At 46.1% G+C, this 20,863-nt stretch overlaps 2 protein-coding genes across 3 annotated transcripts; both read right to left on the bottom strand.

The window, feature by feature from the left end:
- Positions 1-1,178: 1,178 nt before the first annotated feature.
- Positions 1,179-10,375, bottom strand: Sf3a2 (splicing factor 3a subunit 2). 2 transcript variants are annotated; one of them, XM_089566406.1, is made up of 5 exons: positions 10,225-10,375; positions 9,837-10,013; positions 9,489-9,697; positions 4,034-4,216; positions 1,179-1,416 (listed from the first exon to the last, which is right to left on the bottom strand). In XM_089566406.1, the coding sequence occupies exons 2-5, from the start codon at positions 9,988-9,990 to the stop codon at positions 1,207-1,209; spliced, it is 756 nt and encodes a 251-aa protein (XP_089422532.1). In that variant the 5' UTR covers positions 9,991-10,013; positions 10,225-10,375; the 3' UTR covers positions 1,179-1,206. The 2 variants fall into 2 exon arrangements, with proteins under 2 accessions (XP_089422532.1, XP_089422533.1); XM_089566407.1 differs by having other exon boundaries at positions 10,219-10,265.
- A 3,892-nt stretch (positions 10,376-14,267) lies between these two features.
- Positions 14,268-20,842, bottom strand: wol (Dolichyl-phosphate beta-glucosyltransferase wollknaeuel). Its single transcript, XM_089566405.1, has 9 exons — positions 20,686-20,842; positions 20,171-20,348; positions 19,878-19,924; positions 18,740-18,901; positions 18,013-18,123; positions 17,571-17,630; positions 17,327-17,478; positions 17,146-17,231; positions 14,268-14,529 (listed from the first exon to the last, which is right to left on the bottom strand). Exons 1-9 carry the CDS (start codon positions 20,755-20,757, stop codon positions 14,411-14,413), a joined length of 987 nt encoding a protein of 328 aa, XP_089422531.1. The 5' UTR covers positions 20,758-20,842; the 3' UTR covers positions 14,268-14,410.
- Positions 20,843-20,863: the final 21 nt, after the last annotated feature.

Below are 20,863 nucleotides of genomic sequence, written 5' to 3'. Positions count from 1 at the left end.
TCAAAATGCTTTTCAGCATGGTCCAACATTACATTAAGTGCTAAATTAAAGGCACAGCATGATCGCCTGGATCGGATGCGTGGTGGGGTCTCAGTCTGATCCAGGTGGCTGTAAAGCACCGCCACACTGCAGCATCGATATCTCTAGCCACCGCATGGCACAAGTATTGCTCGTACTCTCTCTCAATTCGTCATGTGCATTAATTGTGTTTTTGCCAACGCTGGCATCCTCGTTCATAACAGTGCGCATTACACATCTGGAAAGAAAACAAAAGTAAAAACAAATACTCGCGTCTAGACGTCGAGAAAAGGCTAGGACTCTTGAGGGGGAAGCTGACCTTATTCTAAAAATTTTAATTACGAAGTCATTACTCTGAAATTTTCAGGCAGCATGTATATTTGTGTGCCGGTTCTAAATAAAACAAGTCCTTGTACACTTACACAATATGTTATGCGTTTTTTTTTAAAGCTTTTAAGAAATTTTGCTATAGGGAACTTGCTGTATTGCATGCCACTGGTTGATGTTGACATCAAGGAATGCAATAAGGGTAAAATTATCATTCTGCCTATCATAGACACTGAGTTATGGGGTTTTGAAGCTGCCATATTCAGAAGAAAAGTTTTTATTTCTGTATAAAGGAGTGGCAACTTCAAAACCCTATATCCTAGGCTCTATGATAGGCAGGATGATAATTCTACCCTTATTGAATTCCTTGATGTCAAGACAAACCAATGGCATGCAATTCAGCAAGTTCCATGGTGCAAAATTTCTTGAAAGGTTCTGGCAAAAAGTGCTAAAACAACATACTATGTAAGTGCAAAAGCAGTAGTCTTACATGAAATTAAATATAATATCTGGAATATGCACATAAAAATGTATGTTCCTGAAAGGTTCATAGTTGTGACTATGATATTCAAAATTTTTTAAAAAATTAGCTTCCCTCTTAAAGTAGACATGCCGTAGACACTAGGTCACAGTCGTTACCACGCAAGTGCTTACCACTGATGTAACGTAACGAGTGCCTAAAGGTTTCTTTAGTGACACTGCCTGCTGTGAATACATGGCAACGAAACATGAAAAAGCACGTATGCATTCCTGCAGTAGGGTAATCTAGCGTAGCACGGATTACACTGCAAATTTTTTTAACAATGCTGCATGCAACATTAAAACTCCTCTGGCAATGAATGACAATGCCATATTTATTTCTCATCCACTGTTGCTTGCCCCCGAGGGAGGTGGTGGTGGTGGAGGCGGTGGTGGTGGCTGCAGCGCCTGCATGTTGTGGCTGGGACCAGGGCCCAGAATCTTGGGCTTGGCTTCCAGTTTGAAGCTGAACTGCAAGAAAAACTGTTTGCTGTCTCGGTTCCAGAGAGTCCAGAACTTTCCCTCTGACTTGTCCACCTCCCTGCTGGGTACCTGCAACGAAATGTTGTTGCTTAAAATGTGCTCGTGGCTATCAAATATGGCCCTTTTTGCTTGAGCCGCTTTGCAAGTGCACAAATTTTGTATCTGGGCTATCAACGTATGCAGCCTTTGGCACAGCCCAAAGTGGTCTTTCTGATAACTGGACAGCTAAGTACTGCACTAATCAGTGCTACAACATCAAATTATATTCAGCACCTTATTCAGATGCTTGCACTCAAATGAAATTTGCAAATGTCGCATCTTCTTACATTAGTCGCACTGTGATCAGTGCATTCATCAAGCATGTGTGGCTGTTTGTAAGGCAGTGCTATAAATGTGAAGAAAGTGCCAATTTGGTCTTATTTCCATTCTGAATTTGCAATATTGCAATTGTACATTCATCACACAGACACAATAACGAAAATGCCAACGATTTTCAAGCACCAAAGCAACACTTTCAGCAATGAGACATGCCATAAAGAAGGGCCCTATGATGGTTTCAACTACCTGGGATTCTTTATGTGCAACCGAAATAATAGCTCAGAAGTAGTTTCGCACTTAGCCTCTGCTGAAGTATGGCCACTACAGCTGGGACTGAAACCGCAAGGCCCTGCTCAGTGAGCCAGGACAGTGAGCACAAACAGTTAACAGTCAAGCAAGCAAGGCAAGTCAACCACTGCTAAGGCCTCTAGTTTCCCGCAATACATCATAGATTGAAGCATTTTTCGAGGAATTGTGTGTTAGCAGCCACATTCTCTCTGACGATGCTGCTGTTGTTATGGACATCAGTAGGGATGCCAATATGATGGAGAAACTACTATTTTACCTTATTTGCTGAAATATAACATGAGCAGGAAAGTTTACTCGGGAAGTTACAATTTTAATACAATCTCAGAACTGTTCAGGCCAACAATTCAGGCCATAAAATGCAGATGGCATGCTGCGAATTAGGTGCGCTAGTGTTTCGATTTTCACTTTCGTTCCAGTGTTCGAATCCATTGTTCCCGGATGGAAGTTGTTTGAATAGCGATAATAGGTTAACGCCCACATATGTGGGATTCGTGATTAGTATCTACTTTACATTCACAGATCGCGGAGAGCCCTGCTACCACTCCCGGCACAGTGGTGCAGCGGTTAAGCGACGCCTCACCACTGCCCTGCGATGGCAGGCACTGCCATTGGTGGGTCTTGTCCAGGTTGCTCTTCCCGAGCAACCTCTCACGACCAATTATTTAACTGCCACCTGCCAGAGGTGGCAGTGCATGCCTGGCAGGTTGCCCACAGCCCGGTGGGCAGCATGCCACAAAGCATGCTTTAAACAAACAAGCAAATAAACACACAACGGCTAAATGTGCGGAATGTCCACTATAAGTGCTATCGCACAAACAAGCTTTGTGGCGCTTCCATAACATCAGTGGTCTCCGAGCATTTCTAGAGGTGCAAGGGTTCGCGCTTTGCCAAAGCCACTCAACAGTGTGCATCTGCGTGATAAGGCCGACACTACAAAGTAGGAAGCACTGGAACAAGGAACGCCGTCACTCAGGTGTGTGTCTCTCAATGTTAAAAATGTAGTCCCACTTTTGTTGAAATGCAAGAGGTTGCTTGCAATAGTTTTTGGCTGCACCATAAAACAATCGCAATGCTGCCTAAGCAGCTTGGGCTCCTCGCTTGAGATGCAAAACAATACCATACAATAACATGGCTCCTTATTGAGCACTTTGCACACACATATACCTATTCAGCGTGGCAACCACTTTGCACACACATATACCTATTGTCTGGCATTAGTTCGCCGCTAAAGTGGGCACAGCCAAACACGCCAGGTGTTCTGGATGCCTATACGTGTGCATTTGCAGTGAAGCCTATACAGGCAACGCTGAAGTTCGGAGGGTTTCACGACTAGCAAACACAAGCACAAATGCCTAACGAGGCGCAAGGAAAGACCAGACAAGCCACTCACAGTGTAATTTATAGGTTAGCAGATTGTGACACCACTTGCGGCATTCAGATGTACTGCCCCAAGCTGTTCAAAGATGTTGTGTAGCTGCAAATGATTTATTCTCTTTGCTCATAGGAGACTCCGCCATCCGCTAGTCTCTAGAAATTAGTCACTGGTTCTGGCCTGATATCTATGTCACAGTGCTGCCAGTACTGACAGATCCCAGCATGCGGTCTGCTGTCTTTGCCAACTTTAATGTCAGTTTAAAACATCTGTCATAACTCAGTCACAACCAATAGGCAGTTGAAGTAATGTCTACATATCCAGGAACCAAACTATAAACATGTACACTATAGATTGGGCTGTAGCAACCTTCTCAACAGAATGTTAGAACCATGCATAGTGAAAGACTAAAATTTCAAACCAACGCCCCCAAGGCTGGTCATGAAATGGGCATTACTATGCTATAGGACTACACATAAAGGGAGTCTGAAGACTGGAAAAAATATGAAAATATTTCGATATATTTTCAAGTCAATCATGGCAATATCAGGCATGTGGACAGTATGCTTTCAATTCAACACAGGAGGATGAGCAGAGTTAATATCTAACCATGAACTCCATACAGAAGGCCTTTCTTGGGGGCGTGCATGCATGCACGCCCCCAAGCTGTTTACTGAGCAGACTCACCTTGAAGGCAATAGTCTCGTAAGGTTCGGCTGCAAAAAGCAGGTACTGCCACTTCTTGTCTGGTGGCTCCACCTTTTGTTCGTAAGCCGACATGAATCTGTGTCGGGGCACCACATTGTCATTGACTTCGGGGTAGTCAACTTGAAACAGCAGCGACTGCTGGCCAGTCTCACCATCCCTTTGCTGCGCAAGACAAGAAATTAAAGATTAGCGAACTAAGAATTTCACTTCAAAAAAATTTATGCCACAGTTACAGCAAGGTCTGTATTTCCCATCACATCTTAGAGAGGGAATGCAACGTCACCAGTTGGTTCCCGAGTACTGACATCACTTCCCTCACATCACACAATGTGAGTAGCGACCAATCTCTACTCTTCCACACCAACCATCAAGGGCGTCCGCAGAATTTTTTGCAGGGGGGGGCCCCATTGGTTGTTGGCGCCGGAGGAGGGGGGGGGGGGGGGGGGGTATGTTCGTAGCAAAAAGGCACTATTTGCGGAGTAAATTTATTTTTTTATATATAAATAAAATAAATAAGTAAAATACACGCATTAAAGAAAAATTACAAACAGCAAATTAAAGCGAGGCTAGGAGAGATACATTGGAGTTTATAAACGAAGAAACAATTAAAATTAATAAAAATGCAAAAAGATACTATCACTTCGTAGAGAAGAGTGCTCAGTCTTGCTGCATACGGGTTCTCGACACACCCGGATTGATGACCAGCACACAGCACAATATGTTCACAAACACGCAACGACAGTCACTCAGTCAGTCTTCCTTGAACAGAAACTGTAGACGCCTCGGATTTTTCTGGGCGAATTGCGTGATGACACTGGTGATAAATTCATTTCTGTGCTTCATTACACGCTCTCGGTGCACACTCATCATACAAAGGCCGTCCAGTCTGTCGTTTGTCATCGTTGAGCGTAGCCACGTTTTCACTCTCCTCATTGTACTGAAGGAGCGTTCGACCGTACAGGTAGTAACTGGCAAAGCCAGAGCCACCTCAATGGCTTTTGCAACACCAGGGAAGAATGTCTTGGCCTGATGTAGAAGCTCGCAGTAAGTTATTTCTGATGGGTCCCCAGTTTTGTTGCACCACATCTCGTACCAAGAGATGGCCTCTTCCTTGAAGTTGTCGATGCCGTAAAAGCACTGGAGTTCTTCGGCGAGAACAGCGAACTCAACACGGCTCAAGTGCTTCATTTTTGATGGATGCAGCTGGAGAAGTTTGAAGCTCCTCTCATTGCTTTCAGAAAAGCGCCGAGCTAAAGAAGCAGTGAGGGAGTCCAAGTACGGCACATATATTGCCACACGGTAGTATTCCTCCGGCGACTGAATCCCGTAGTTGTCTCGGTGGGCTTGACGAGAGACTTGTCTTGGTACATATATCACCACATTTAAGTGATTGGCTGCCTCCCTTGCTGCATTCATGATGTTAGAGAACTCCTCTACAGCGTTTGTCCGGTGGCCGCGAAAAATACGTTGCAGCTCAGTGATGTGGTCATGCACAGAATGGAAGTCCATGGATACACCTTGCAGAATGTTCGTAACTGGTTCGAGCCGAGCGCTGTACTTCGCTACAATATGCAAGCAGACGATGAAAGATGAGCTTGTTGTTGCGCAGTAGAGGATGTGAGCTCGTTGTCTAGTTGCAGCGTTCGAGCATGATTCCGTGGACGCGAGCTCCTCGAGTGCTTCGACTATGGCCACGTAATGCTGAGAGAAGATCCTAATAGACTTGTACTTTGCAGACCATCTTGTCTCACACAGCATCGGAATGTTGGGCACCAATTTTCTCCGGAGCACGCTCTCGCGGAAGAAGTTTATGGTTTGTTTGATTATCCCAATTGTGTTTCGAATTTCAGAGACGTCGTTCAAATCGTTGATGACGAGATTTAGTTTGTGACTTGCACAGTGGAAAAATAGTGCCTTCGGGAACTGTTTTTGTATAATTTTGTTCACTCCAGCTTCTTTTCCAGCCATTGTAGAGCATCCATCGTACCCCTGTCCAACGAGGTTCGAAAGAATCAGCCCGACATTCATCAAAAGCTTCAAGATTGCCGCGGCGATGCAAGCGGAGTTTAATTGCTCCAGCTCTACAAATCCCAAAAACTGCTCTCTAACGCACACTTCGACTCCCGCCTTGTCAATAAAACGAACGCCTATAGACATCTGCTCTTTTCCTGAAATATCTGCAGTTTCGTCAGCAAGAACGGAAAAAGCAAACGCTTTGTTAGCTTCGGTAACTATCTGCTCTCTCAGGATGTCGCCACAGATTGTGATGATCTCGTTCTGGACGCGGACAGAAGTGTACTTGGCATTGCCAGCAGAAGAAGCGAAGTGCTCCTGAAGTAGAGTATCTCCAGCTTCTACACGAAAGTCAAGCAGATCATTGAAGACTCCACTATCGGACTGTTTGCCGCGAATCGGCAAGTCATGCGTCGCGCAAAAGACAATGGTGGAAACTATTGGAAATAGTTTCTCACGGTTCCTTTCAACTTGCGCGTGCAGTGCTCTGTTCAGCTGCTGTACAACGGGTAGCTGCTTGCCTTTCATCACATCCATAAAGTTCTGTGAGGCCGTCATTGCCTCCTGGTGCCATTGGGATTTTACGTGATCCCTGCACGCCTCATGCATTTTTCTGTAGTTACTGAAAGCGCGCACGATAAAACTACCTTGAGTACCCCGGTGAACTCGCGGAGGAAAAATGACGCAAAAACGACAAAAGGCGCATTTCGCTGTCGCTGAGTACGCAAGCCAGGGGGCGTAATCTCCCAGCCATTGATGTCGAAAAGGCCTCTTTCCAGGTGTTACATCCTTCTTAAAATCATATGTAACATTTGGCGACCATGGCTTAGTAAGAAGACGTAACTTCAAAAAGTCCGGTATGCCAGTGAGTTTAGCTTTGCCTAGAAACTCTCCTAAGTCATATTCTTGAGGCAAGTGATTTGTTTTCTTGATGTTGTCTCCGGACTTCGATCCCAAGCAAGGAGAAAGGGAATCGTCTCGGCTTACTGCGTGACCGGAGCTCGCTGGTGGAGTTCCTTCCATGGAGACGACGACGTCGGCTACTGTCCGGTGATGAAAGGTTGCATCGCTCTGGTCAAATCCGGACTTGAATCCCAAGAAAGGAGAAATGGAATCATCTCGGCCTGCTGCATCACCTGAACTCACTGTTGACAGAGTCCCTTCCATGGAGTCGACGACATCAGCTACTGTCCGGTCATAAAAGCTTGCATCACTCTGTTCAAATGCTACACCGTTGTCACATGTCACACCAGAATCTGCAGGGGCACATTTGGATAATGCTTCGTCAGACAAGCGCTGACGCTTGAAGAAGCGTCGAATATCCATCATTCGGGACCGCGCGAGACAAAGCTGGCTAAGGAGTTCCTCAGGGTTGGTAGTGTTAAAAATATATACACATTGATTGGAAAAACGGTTGAATGCGTACGTTGAAAACAAAAAATGACTATATATGCAGCGAAAACTTATTTACAAGATAAATGCACGCTCGCAGCTTCATACACCTCGCTCCATCTTGCTCGCGCAACCGCACAGTCGAGTATTTGCACACACACTACTCGCCGCTCGTCGCTTTCTCGTCCGCTGTCTTGGTTGTTCTCAGCTTCGTTGACAACCGGCCACTAAAAACACCGAAGCACAAACAAAGAGGCGCGCACACGCAAGGAACGCCGCGCGACTTCCGAGGGGAAGGGACACTCGCCACTCCGGTCGGAAAATTTGTTTTGTGTGTTTTTATGAGGTTCAGAGCCCCAAAACGACTCAGGCTATGAGGAACGGAGTAGTACAGAGTTCCGGATAATGTCGACCACCTGGGTCTCTTTACCATGCACTGACATCGCACAGTACATGAACGCTGTTGGGATTTGAGGCCCAGCCAGAGGTGACAGGCGAGCCAGGCAGGCGCCATCGGGCTGCTTTGACCAAAGGCGCTGGTTTCCGGAGAAGACGCAAGGAACGCTGGTGTGGGGGCGCCTCTGGAGACTGCGTCGCCGTGAACAAAAGCAGCTAATCCCCTTTGCCGAAGGTTCTGAAAGCGGCGCTTGTACCGAACTGCGCTCTCCCGTGGATCGGAGGAGACAGCGAGCGGCGGCGGCGCCAACTCATCGCCCGCTTGCCACTGAGCAGCCCGACAAAGCGGGGATGGACACGGCTGATTTGTCCCTCCCTCCTGAAGAATTCATCGGTGGCCGGGGTGTGCACTGTCTGCCTCCGTGTCGCTATCTCTCTAGAGATCAAAGAAACAGGCACACATCTCAAGACGGCTCGAAACACATGCTCGTCGGTGCCGCTGTATGTCTGCAACGACGCATCCCCGAACGCGGCACTTCGCAGATGTGACCCAAAGCGTGGAAGCGGGGCCGCTTTTACTCTTTTGGCTGAGCGCACCGCCGCCCCTGACGTGCGGCCATCACTCACGGTTCGAGTGAGTGATTTTCCAGGGGGGTGCAGCCGCCCCCCCTTGACCCCCCCCTCCGGACGCCCATGCCAACCATGGCTGGCTGCTACATTTGTCACCGCTCTCCACAAACTGCACTTGCTCAACACCACCTAGAACATGGAGAAGGCCTAAGCACTATGTCCTCACCGAGATTCCCACATCACTAAAATGAAATTGAAGTGAAATAGGAATGATCCAGTGAGCACACCTCTCGGTCAGTGTATGATAAGATTCCATGCCATTTTTGAGTTTCCCACTCTTCACCATTCGCTAAAGTGACACCACGCCTCGTGTTCCTCTTCGTTATTGGCTGAAGCCTAGGATGTGGTGCCATTTCAGCCAATGACAAGGGGCGGGAAATTCAATAATGGCATTGATTCGGAAGGAATCACAATTTTATACTAACGCTGCTGCATGTGCCTGGGCAGGCACGAGCAAGCCATCTCATGTGCATGCCTCCTATTGCAGCTGCACGTGATTCAGACATTGTTGCAACCAAGATATCTCGCTTTCAGCCACTAACAGCTGCAGCTGCAAATACCATGCACTCTGTGAATGCGACTAGAAAGTCACAGCAGTACTTGCTAACAGTATCGGCATATTACACTGGCAGACAAAAGCCTCCTGCTGGTATTCACAAATGTTCACTGCTCGTCTTTTAACATTGATCAACAACATGGCACCATTATGTTTCTTTGCCTTCATCACATTTCACGTTTTACTAGCTCTAATTTACGAAGATGCTGCAAAAATGGACTAAGGATGCCAACATTGAATTTCAAGAGACACTGCATGCAAGGTATTTGCTCTAACACCTTCCTTAAATGGCCATGATATATCAGAATAACAAAAGCTAAATAAAAGGTTTGATGGCACAGGGGTACATCTGGGCACGTATGCTCTACAACTGACGCCTATAAAAGAGTGAACTGTGCAGCGTCCTTTCTCGGGTGGTGTAAGTTCATAATGACAATAGCAAACTACCTTGGTCACTCTGTAGCCCGGGCGTCCAATCTTGACGAACTTCTTGATGTCGACGCGAGGCTTTGCAGGGGCGGGCTGAATGGGCGAGTCCTTAGCTTCCTTGGCTGCTCGGCGTGCTAGGTTGGCCTGATGCTTCTTGCCTTGTGTGTGTGCCAGGTAGCTGCCTTCGTTATTGTGCAGCGTCAGACACAGTTTGCACTCGTAGGAGCCTGCGTTTAGAAAAGACCAGAACTGAGTACAAAAATTTTTAAACGATCGGCGGAGGCGCGCTCATGGTAGCATGGACCATTGCAATACATGCCATCCAAAGCTAAACAACGAGATAAAATATCAAAGAACAAGACATACCCAAATGATTTTTCATGAAGTATGGATCCTTCTGAAGGTCGATAGTTTCCAATGCAAGCTGCCGCAGACGCTCCCTGCGGTCTCTGTTCGACTCCGACCATGACGCCACGCCACCGGAGCCGGTTTTGCCACCCGGTCGATGTTGGAAGTCCATTACGTAGTTTGTTTGGTTTCACCCTACAATAAAACAACTGCTGTAATGTCACGGAGAAAAGCACTTGTGGTTTGCGACTGAGCGGCGTGCCACCACGGGAGTTCAAGCAATTAAGCTATTGACAGCAGCCAGGAGAGTAAAGACTGCCAATGTCAGCGTTAAGATAAAATGCGACTGAATTTCTGCACATTTTTAGCTTAACTCAGGCGAATAAGTAAAATTTCATACACTCACAACAATTATCAGCCGCTACCGCAATGCTAACGTCGCGTTGTTGGACGCCATGACACATTAAATGTAATGATGATGATAACAACGTGGCCAAATCTCTCATAGATAGATACACGCTTGAGGCTGGACCCTTTGTGACGGGTGGGTGACCAGTGCAGACCAGTGCAGCGATCCATCCAACGTTTTTAAATAGGTTCAGTCGGTTCAGTAAATTGATTGCCTCAGGACATGGAGGAAGGAAAACTTTCCTTCTTTCCAGTTCTTTCCTTCCTCCATGCCTCAGGAAATAGAGTCACGGTAGTCAGAAAGACGGCAAAGATGGCGCAGTTTCTGCATGCCTCACGTTACAGTGGCTGGAATATTCCAGCCACTACTCACGTGAACTCAAGGTACTTGTGACGGGATGAGCACCGGTTGAGCCATGGAGGAAAAAAAATTTTCCCTCTATCTCAACCCTGTAGTTGACCCCGTCCGCATAACCGAAACCGTCGAACATGACGATATGGCCACCGAAACTGCGAGACGTAGGTATACGTAGGTGAAGAATTGCACAACATTCTAAAGGACGCGCAACAAAGAAGTTGGCAGTGGCTCAGCTCTGCTATGCTTGAGCAGTGACGTCATGTGGCTCTGCGCCAGCGGCGAGCGCACGCGGCGAGCGCACGCGGCGAGGCCATAATGGCGCGGCGCGCCAGCTGTGCGCAGTGACGTCACTCGCGCATGCGCAGTATGGTCGACGGAGGGAGCACGCGAAACGGCGAGACTGTGACCATTGTAGCTCACGCTACAAAAACTTACTTTAAATCTCTGGTGGTCTGCACTAAACCGGAGTCCTTTATTGCGATCGTCTTTCAAAGCCTTAAAACAGCACTCGCTACAGTCTCTACGTGCTACAAGCTTTGAGTGCGAGAATAGTGAGAAGACCGCTTCCAGACATGCGTGGTCTTCTTGCGGACGCACGAGGACAGCACGGCCGTGGAAGTCGTCGTCTCGCACGTGCTCAGCTTCTCTGCATCCGCGACAGCTAGGGAGGCCAAGATGAGCTTCTCGATAGACTCGATCGGAATACCATTCCTCCGGGTGCAATGGAATAATTTTACCAAAGGTCAGGGAGGAAATTCCTGCTAACTCCGTCCCCAAGAATATGCATCCTACTTGCAACCATGCGGTCGTACGCCCCGTTAACATGAATTCAACATATACCATATCGTTGCAAAGGGCTATGAGAGAGACAGTAGTAGAAGGCTCCGGGTTAATTTCTACTAGCTGGGGGTCCTTTACGCCCACGACATTGCAAAAAAAAAAAAACTACCAAAGACACTTCGGAAATTCTAAAGTGTGCTTGGCGAAAGCCTTTTGTGGTCAACCCATTACCGCTTCCCCGAACCGCTTGGCGCGGAATCACTGGGCCGCTTCGGAGCCATGCGTCTCTCGACTGCAACGAGACGTCTGGCGAAGGAGCGGCGGTGCAGCTGCCACCGCCGATGCGCGCGCGCTCGGTCTACCGCTACTGTGTGACGTCACGGTTGCTATGCACAGCTGCGCCCACCACTGGCGCACCGATTACTAAGGGGGGGAGGTTGCGCCGCTGCGCGGGAGAGGCCACAGTTGGCACGATTCCAGCGCACGGACAGACACGTGATTTCATTGCAAGCTGCATACGGGATTGCATAGACTTTCATTCATGACCCAAATCAGTTGACGTACATTACCAATTCAATACCTTACATGAAGTGATGAGCATGCATAAAGTGACAACTGAGAGATCCTGGAGTGTAGGTCGAAATTAAACAAGCTCCGGCACTCTAGTAAAACCTCGTTAATTCAGACTTCAAGGCCGTGGGAAAAACGTCCGAATTATTCGAATGTCGAATGGCCTCCCTAGAACTGCCCAGAACCGTTCGCGTGAAAGCAAAATTTAGTTGGTGAAAACCTGGGCCATGGCCATCCCCATTTAGGACGAAACCTGCGCGACAACGGCAGTTTTCGCATTTCTGTAAAGTGTTTTAATTGGTGTACACCATCGAGAGTGTACGTAGGAAGTAGAACTGCTACAAAATGGCAAAGGTCTCCACGGCTTCCGCTGGACCTTCTTCGCATGTGAGGACACACTACCGCACTAACTGCGAACAGCCCGTGACGAGCGCAGTGTCTGCGGACGGAAGCAAGGGGAACGCACATATTGGCGCCGAGCGGCACGACGCCTTAAACAAAAAAACAGTGACAAGGCAATTATTGTTCCAAACGGCGTGAAACTATGGGCTCGGCTGGCTGATGATACACGCGGTCGATAGCTACCGCCACCGCGGACTTGGGGCGAATCCTCGAAAACGAAACTATGCGGCCGGGCACATTATCGTCCTGTCGACATGGGTCTGTCAATCGTCAACGCCTGTTGTTGCGCGCACGTCACAGGACCGCAGGATTTCAAGCCCGAGGTTGAATATTTGAACGATCTTCTGTTGGGCAGGCCATACTTCCACACGGCACTACTTCGGGGCCGAATTAACCAATGCCAGCCACGGCGGGTCTGAATTAACGAGCTTCCTACGTCATAGACATACACAGGCGCTTGACAGGATTCCAGCGACACTCTGGATTAACGAGTTTTCACTGGAATTAGAGATTCTGAATAAGTTCGCCTAATGGTGACCATGCGAGTAGACGCATGAAAGTGGCTAAGTTTCTTTTCTACGGTTCAGTCACTGCTGTAGATCTCTACTATAATTTTAGAGCGTAGCTCTTAGGCGCCCGTTTCTGCGTTTCGCGGCGTCGCCGTTGCCATTGTAACCAGCAGTGGACGCTGCGAAAGCAATGGAGCGGGAGCTTGGAAAGGAGAAAGTAAAAGCGCGACCCCCTTAGCAACCGGCGCGCCAGTGGGGGGCGCAGCTGTGCATAGCAACCGTGGCGTCACACAGTAGCGGTAGAACGAGCGCGCGCGCGTCGGCGGTGGCAGCTACACCGCCGCTCCTTCACCAGACGTCTTGTTGCAGTCAATGAGTGAGACGCATGGCTCCGAAGCAGCCCAGTGATTACGCGTTAAGCGGTTCGGTTCGGGGAAGCGGCAGTAGGTTGACCGCAGGGCTTTCGCCAAGCACACTTTAAAAGTTCCAAAGTGTCTTCGGTATTTTTTTGAGGAAAGGAAATGCGCAGTATCTGTCTCCCACAGCTGTGAAACCAAACCAATGGGGGGGGGGGGCTTGGAAAGCAGAGGGTAAAATTTGTAAATTGGTTTTTGAGGAAAGGAAATGCACAGTATCTGTCACACATCTGGGTGGACACCTGAACCAGAGGGAACTGCCCTCTTGGAACAATGGACACCTCAATCATGCTTTGAGCTATGTGGCAGCAGTGACATGGGGCTGCATGCTTTGGCATTGTGCCAGAAACACTGCCACCTGCCAGGGTGGGTGGAGACTTTAATGTGGATATAAACACAAGCGGGAATTTACCACTTATGCCAGAGAACATCCGGTTCCCCTGGCTTGTAACAGCTCCCAGAGCTGTGACAACCTTGTGAAATACTTGTGCAGACCTGTCATTGAGAACCAGGCATTGGTGCAGCAAGTCGAGCATATATCCATTTCTCCGTCCACAGAGCTTCCGTCATGACAATCAAGAACTGTTAGTGAAGTTTCTTGAAGAAGGAATATGTGTGAAAAATAACAAGTTGTCTGTAATTGTACATATATGTCTTGCTCGAATTCTTTGCCTCAATCTATCGTAAAGCTGAAACAGCTGATGAGCTGCGCTCAAATTTTGCATTAGGAAGTAATGTAATTGTTGGCAATTTTTTTTTTATGAGAATGTGTTAACTTAGGATATGGTGGTTCTCTCCTATTACTTCTACAACCTCACTGTCAGTTCTCCAGCAAGTATCACTGAATGCTAGCAGGTAGTGTTTCTTTGGCTACGAACTCACCTATTACCAAGCTATATCTTTTCATTACAGAGCACGAGTTCCATGTATGTGTGACTGCAGGCTTCCGACGTTCCAGACTTGCACCTGTGTGACAAAAGCTGCTTCAGGGACCTTTGTGACACAGTTTTCATTTAAAAAGGCGTTTATTGATCAGCGCAGCTCATGTTCCAGCAGGCTGCGCTTCACGAATATACAAAATAACAACATGTAAAGAAGAAAGGAAAAAAAGAGGCGTGAGAAATGAAGCGAATCACAGACTAGAGTCACTCAGTTGAGCTTCTTTGGCTGTGCTGCGATGGACCATGCACCAATCCTGTACCGTAACCAGATGAGAAAAAGGTCCCTCCCCATCTCCACCCATGTCCAGAATGGAACAACTTTTGAACCTGCAAGGCAACAGCATTGTAAATAATAGTACAGCACCTACACACTACACAGCAATACTGGAAAAGCTGCCACTAGGAGACAAATTTTCTGAACCTGCATTCACTGTATCAAGAAATTGGAACATCGGACAGAAAGCAAAAACCAATATTAGTGTTGGCACATGTATTCAATGCGTATGCACCCACTACGTGCTAGAGCAGCATATCCAATTTTTGACTGGTCTCTCCTTCCACATTTTTTCATTCCCTGCATTTTTTTCCATGTAGAGTGAAAAAGCTGATACTGACACCCTTACTTGCATGCATAAGCAAAGCTGAATGAACATACACTACACTAAAGCGTGAAACACTTTATTTTAGCAAGATCACCTAGTATAAAATTTTAAATGCACATTTATAATTGTATTTGCTCTCATGTTTTAGGCTGCCATATCCAATAGCAAAAATTTAAAATACATTCCGCCCGTAAAGAAAATTCCACTTGGAGAGTTTTTTCAGATACTTGAGACATCCATGCCTTTAATGCCCCATTCCAGTTAGTTAAGCCCAACAAAGTGGCAGTTTGGACTTTTTGGTAGCATATGAGGCACAAAATAGCGCAATAGCACATGAGGACAACAAATAACGCACACAAACACTCATGTGTGTCCTTTCTTGTCCCCATGTGCTACTGCGCTATTTTGTGCGTTAGGCCGAACACAGAGGTACAGAAGGAACACTCCCATACCTACAGCACAGAAGTTACTCTCCACTTCCAATAGCCATGGTATGCACTTTTGAGAATCAATGTCCACAGCATTACAGAAAATTTTATTGTGTCAATTAGCAGCAAGAAAGAAACAGAGTCCCAAGCTTGTGAGATACAGCTTTTCGGAGCTCCTTTTCAGGAGACACTACAGTTTGTTCTCAGATGACACATCACACTAAGCCGATTTCTCTGTGGATGGAAATGTCAAAGCAGCTCACTAGACAATATTGAGAGTCATATTATGTCACTGTCACAGAGGCCCTTTTGATCAATACTGGAGTGTGCTGGACATGCAAGGCTTCTGTGTGTTCCCACTTGACCCCACTTGAAATGAGTTTGTATGCCACAACTGCAGCACCTTCCATCAAGAATGCATGCAAATATCCTCTGTCCAGTGCATAAGGATTCTGCGTTGGCACATGGTGTACACACTATTGTTTGCAGATCAAGCCACGTTGATTAAAATAAGAAGTTCCTTTCTTTTCACAGAAAATCTTTTTGCACATTTCATTTCATTTGGTTTGGTTTCGTTTATGGGGGCTTAATGTCCCAAAGTTACTCAGGCTATGAGAGACGGCGTAGTGAAGTTCTCCGGAAATTTTGTCTACTTCGGATCCTTTAACGTGTGCTGATATCACACAGTACACGGGCTTCTAGAATTTCATCTCCATTGAAATCGTCTTTCGGGTCAGCAACCGAGCGTCATAACCACTGAGCCACTGCAGCACTGTACATCTCATATTGAATGTGTCCCAAGCAAAAAGTTAGCAACTATTGATTTCGCCATAAAAATCTTGATAAGGCTTCAAAAACCGGCTTGGCATTGATCAGGTTCAGGCTTGATCACAACTGAAATTGGCTGTTTAATGATGCCGGATTTGCATTGAAACTGAACCTAATAACATCGATCAGGGGGGAAAGTGACAGTATAACAGCAGAATTAATTAAGTTTTACTCAGTATCTGTGACAAACTTTTTAGAAGGCCTCCTCAAATGCTAAAAAAACAAGTCGCGTCCTGTGGCCTTCTCAGTATGCTATCTGAGGAAACCCTAAATTATAATTAAAGTAGCCTTCCTTCAAACAGCACTGTGTTAAAGCAAGTCTGCTGGGATTAGTCCTACCTCTTACGCCACATAATTTTGTGGGCCAGAACAGCAATGAATTCAGTGGTGTAATTTTATGCCTAGAACTGCTGGTTGCTCCACAGATCCCCATTAACCTTGTATCCCACCTGCCAACTGTGTACAGCATGTCTACATACACCTGAAAAAAAGGTGTTAAAGCTAGACTTGAAAAATGAGTTTAAGGTCAAATTTTAATGAAGTGTAAGTAAGAAGGGAAGAACTGGTCAGAGACAACTTACTGCCACTCAGCAGCAAAGGTTAAGCAGACAAAACATCAATAATCTAGGCTCAGTAATGCCTAATGGTCAAATGCAATAAATACGACTGCTACTGCAGTTTCCTCATCGAAAGGAAAGATATGAAATAAAAGCAGACATGTAATGTTTCAATTTTGGACCCTGTGAGGTACACGAATAAGAAAATAAATATGAGATGGATGTGCCATGCCTGAGATTGCCGGGGGGGGGGGGCAGTGAAAGTTTAACTCCGATAGTGTCTCCATCAGAGTTGCTGTATGTCAAGTTATTTTCAACACATCAAACACCTATAGGTTCCTATGAGACTACTAAGGCAAACCACGGCATTGACCCTTTTTTCTTTTTTAACTAGTAACAACAGACCCTGATTGGTAACTAAAGCTCAGTTTCAAACATTTTCATGGGTTGTGCCCAGTGCGGAACCAAACCAAGTCCTAAACCAACACGGAAAAGGGAGCAATGAGAAAGATGCCCAGAACAACAAACCTTCTATCTCAGTCCAGTGAACAGCAACTTCGCCAATCGGGAACTTAAGTGCTTGAGCTATGTACAGAATCTCAACGTCAAAGGCCCTAGAAAAAAAAAAAAAAAATTTAATGACCATGTTTTGTTGCAATGGGCTGTTTAATCCAATGGATTTCTGTTGCGAAGCAATGTCGTAACTCACCACCTCTCTACATGCAGTGAGGTGAATAGTTGTGCTGCTGCTTCTCTACTGAAGAGCTTGAAACCGCACTGCGTGTCTGAAATGCCTCTCACAGTGAACAGCCAAACGAGGAAATGAAATCCATGCATTAGGAACGTCCTGAACATCGACCTCTGTAACAAAGAATCAAAACTTTGGTGAACACATTGGTCACAAATAGGCAATACGCTATACTCTACACAAACATTGTAAGGCTGCAACTAACCTCAGCAATGGTTTCCTTCTCCAAGTGGGAGCGTGAGCCAACCACGACCACTGTAGGGCTCTGGAGAAATGAATAATGCTTTCAGGAGACAAATATGCTTCCGCTGTGGTAGATAGTATTTCAGGCCAAGAGACCTAAATTCTAGCTAAATGAAAATACCAATTCTAAATATACTCGAAATCAAAAAGCGGAGCCTCCAAGTGGAGCATCCGTGTGTCAGTTCTTTACTTGGACGAGCGAGTAGCCGCATGTTGTTGGCAAAGAAAGAGAAGTTATGCAAGAGAATTTTTTTCCTTACTATTAATTTTCAATATCAAAATTTCCCATGAGTGGGAAACCTGCCTACCAGTGCCCATATTTTGACACAGCAGGCACAAAAAAATAAAAAGTGGCAAAACTGCACACAGGTCCTCAGGTGAGCAAGCCAATGAGAAAGGCTTGCCTTCTTGAGCAGCCTGTTTGCTTCTTCTTCCAGCTTATCCAGGTCAGAGAACTTGGTTGCCCCATCAGCATCAGCAAATAGCAGCCATTTTCCTCTGGCGCTTAGCATTCCCTGGAGAGAGACCATAGTTATCCTTTATGAATACCACAACGATTACTGAATGATGACTCTGCTGTCATGCCGACACACAAAACAAGCCGATCTTCACCTTGGTACGTGTGACGCATAAAAGGGGGATAACTGAAAACACGAAAAGAAGAGGCTATCTGGCATGGTAACCTTATTTATTTAAATGTTTGCTTGTCACTTCTCTTTTTCAAAATTTTTAAGAAAGAACTGTTTTGTACATTTTTACCATTTTCAAAGTTATCCTAGATGCTAGTCTGCACCTTGAAAGTTGTCAGAGGCGAGGTGCTGAGTGTCTACACAGAACAGTTCAAAACTGCATTTTGTTTCTGCCAAGATTTTATTAAACTCTGCATGGACGCACAGTTTCACCACTCTGACCTTCTCTCTGTCATATTATAAGTGAGCTCGACTGTAACTGAAGCTCAAAGGAGATCGAAAATTTGCTCAAATTATGCACAGCTTAAATAACAGAAGCCTCTTAAGTGGTGTTGATGCTGATGGAATCAAAGGGTCAGTTTGAATAAACCAGCTGTTAGAACTAACAAGAGTACACTGTACTAGTAAAAGCCTGCTCCAACATAAAGATAGCACCACAAACCATGCGCACGGCGCCACCCTTTCCACGGTTCTTGGTGAGCGTCAGGACCCGGACGTTCTCAGTTCCATGCTTAAGGCTGTATTGCATGCCAACTGACGTTGTTCGGTCCCGACTTCCATCATCAACGATGATCACTTCATAGGCGAAGTTCACGTCTTTCTTCTGCAAGAACAAAAATTTTGATCATTGCCAAATGCTAGTGTAAAGTACAAAATCTGAGAAACAAACTAGCGAAAGAAAGCATTTAAGCCAGTTTCTGAATTTGAGGGGCACAAGCTTTGCACTTAGCAAATACCACCCTTGCTTATTTTCAGTTTTATTGGCACAAGGCTGGTGGATTCATGCAACGAATGAGGTCTTCTACACAAAATCAACTCCACGAGGAAACATTTAGCGAAGATGCTAGGGATTCCTTTTATACGTGAGCCACAGTTCCATGGTGTGCACGCAACTTTTGGTTCATAGAGACCTCCATGCTTCTGATATATTATGATGAAGTCAATGCAACAAGTGAACTTGGAGAGGGCGCTTAGGCATTGCTAGTACCCAGGCAACTTCCACACATATACTAAAAGAGGTCGCGATAGCCTTGCGCTTGAGGTGCATTGCTGTGCAAGCGACCCAGAACAGCAGGTGGCGGCGTTAGTGGCCTTGCCTAGTAAGTAAAAATTCATAACGGCATTTTACATAGAGAGAGACTATAAGGCAAGGGCAGCACAACTACCAAGCTATCAAAAGTTGTCGTGTGTAGTCAGCATTGTCCAACAGCTGTGCTATGTCGTGCCCTGCGCCGCCAGCTGTGTCAAAAAAAATAAAGCTGCGCAGCAAATGGTGCGCTTTTCCTAGACTGCTGCAAGCTTGATATTTTACCTTCATTTTTGCGGCGAGGGGGGTTTTACGTCCCAAAACAAAATGGCTCCATAGTGGAGAAGCTCCGGAATAATTTCGACCACCTGGGGTTCTTCAACGTGCACTGACATCGCACACAGTACATGGGCGTCTTACTTGTCGCCCTCATTGAAACGTGGCAGCCACAGCCAGGATCGAACCCGCGTCCTCTGTCTTAGCTATATAGCATTATCTAGAGCCCCAACCACTAAGCCACTGCGGCGACATCGAGACATACGAATTAGCCTACCTGTTTGGCCTGCAAATATTCCAGGCACTCGTCAAGCATTGGGGGAACTGAAAAAGAGGCATCAGCAAATGAAAAAAAGTGGCACTTTGCATTTCTACATACAGTTCATGAAAGACTAACTACTACTACTACTACTACTACTACTACTACTACTACTACTACTACTACTACTACTACTACTAATAATAATAATAATAATAATAATAATAATAATAATTATAATGCAACACATGCAGAAATGAGTAAGCCCCGAGTATATCCCAAATAAAACCATCAAAAAAAAAAAAACTTACGGCGTTTCTCTTCTTCGTACGCAGGAACAATGACAGAGAGATCGATGCTCGGCTCATCGTGTAGATGAGGGTACTGGAAGCTCCGGCCGGGTTGGGAAGGATCTTTGAAATTGAATTCTTCTGAGTACCGTACAATCAAGGGAAGCCTCGATGAGGTGGCGTAGAGATAGACGCACAGCTAGAAGCACGCGCACACAAAACAGTTATGTTCAAGAGTGAAACAAGCAAGTGGCAATCCAGAACACGTTTTCGCATTATTTACGGCACAGAGAGGTAGACGACAATCCCCACACGAGTTGAAGACTTTGTTCAGCATTTAAAAACCAATATGAGCAGCAGCAAACTTGGGGCGTCAGGGCGCTTTTGAACGAGCAACGCAAGCGGTTACAAACACTTGATGACAGCGAAAAGTTGTTTGTTCACGTTTGTCATGCGCGCCTTTTTTTACTTCATTAAACGCTGCATAAATGAGAGCAGGAACATGCAGGAATGCATAAAAATTCGTTTGCGCTTACCGCTAAAAATGCAAGTACTGTGAACAATAACAAGGACCCAAACGCAGACCACCAGTCCACGTAGCCCCACATTGCACTGCGCTACCACGCACGGCAAACAGGAACTGAGGAAACCGAAAGGAGTCGAAGCAAAAAGACGGAAGCTTACGATAGACCAATCAATGCAGAAAGTGAGCAA

The sequence above is a fragment of the Amblyomma mixtum genome, chromosome 1 (genome assembly GCF_055824585.1).
Source record: "Amblyomma mixtum isolate Tamu chromosome 1, ASM5582458v1, whole genome shotgun sequence".
Classification (NCBI taxonomy): Eukaryota; Metazoa; Arthropoda; class Arachnida; order Ixodida; family Ixodidae; genus Amblyomma; species Amblyomma mixtum.
The sequence above is the reverse complement of the archived record's forward strand: the minus strand, read 5'-3'. Positions and strand labels throughout refer to the sequence as shown.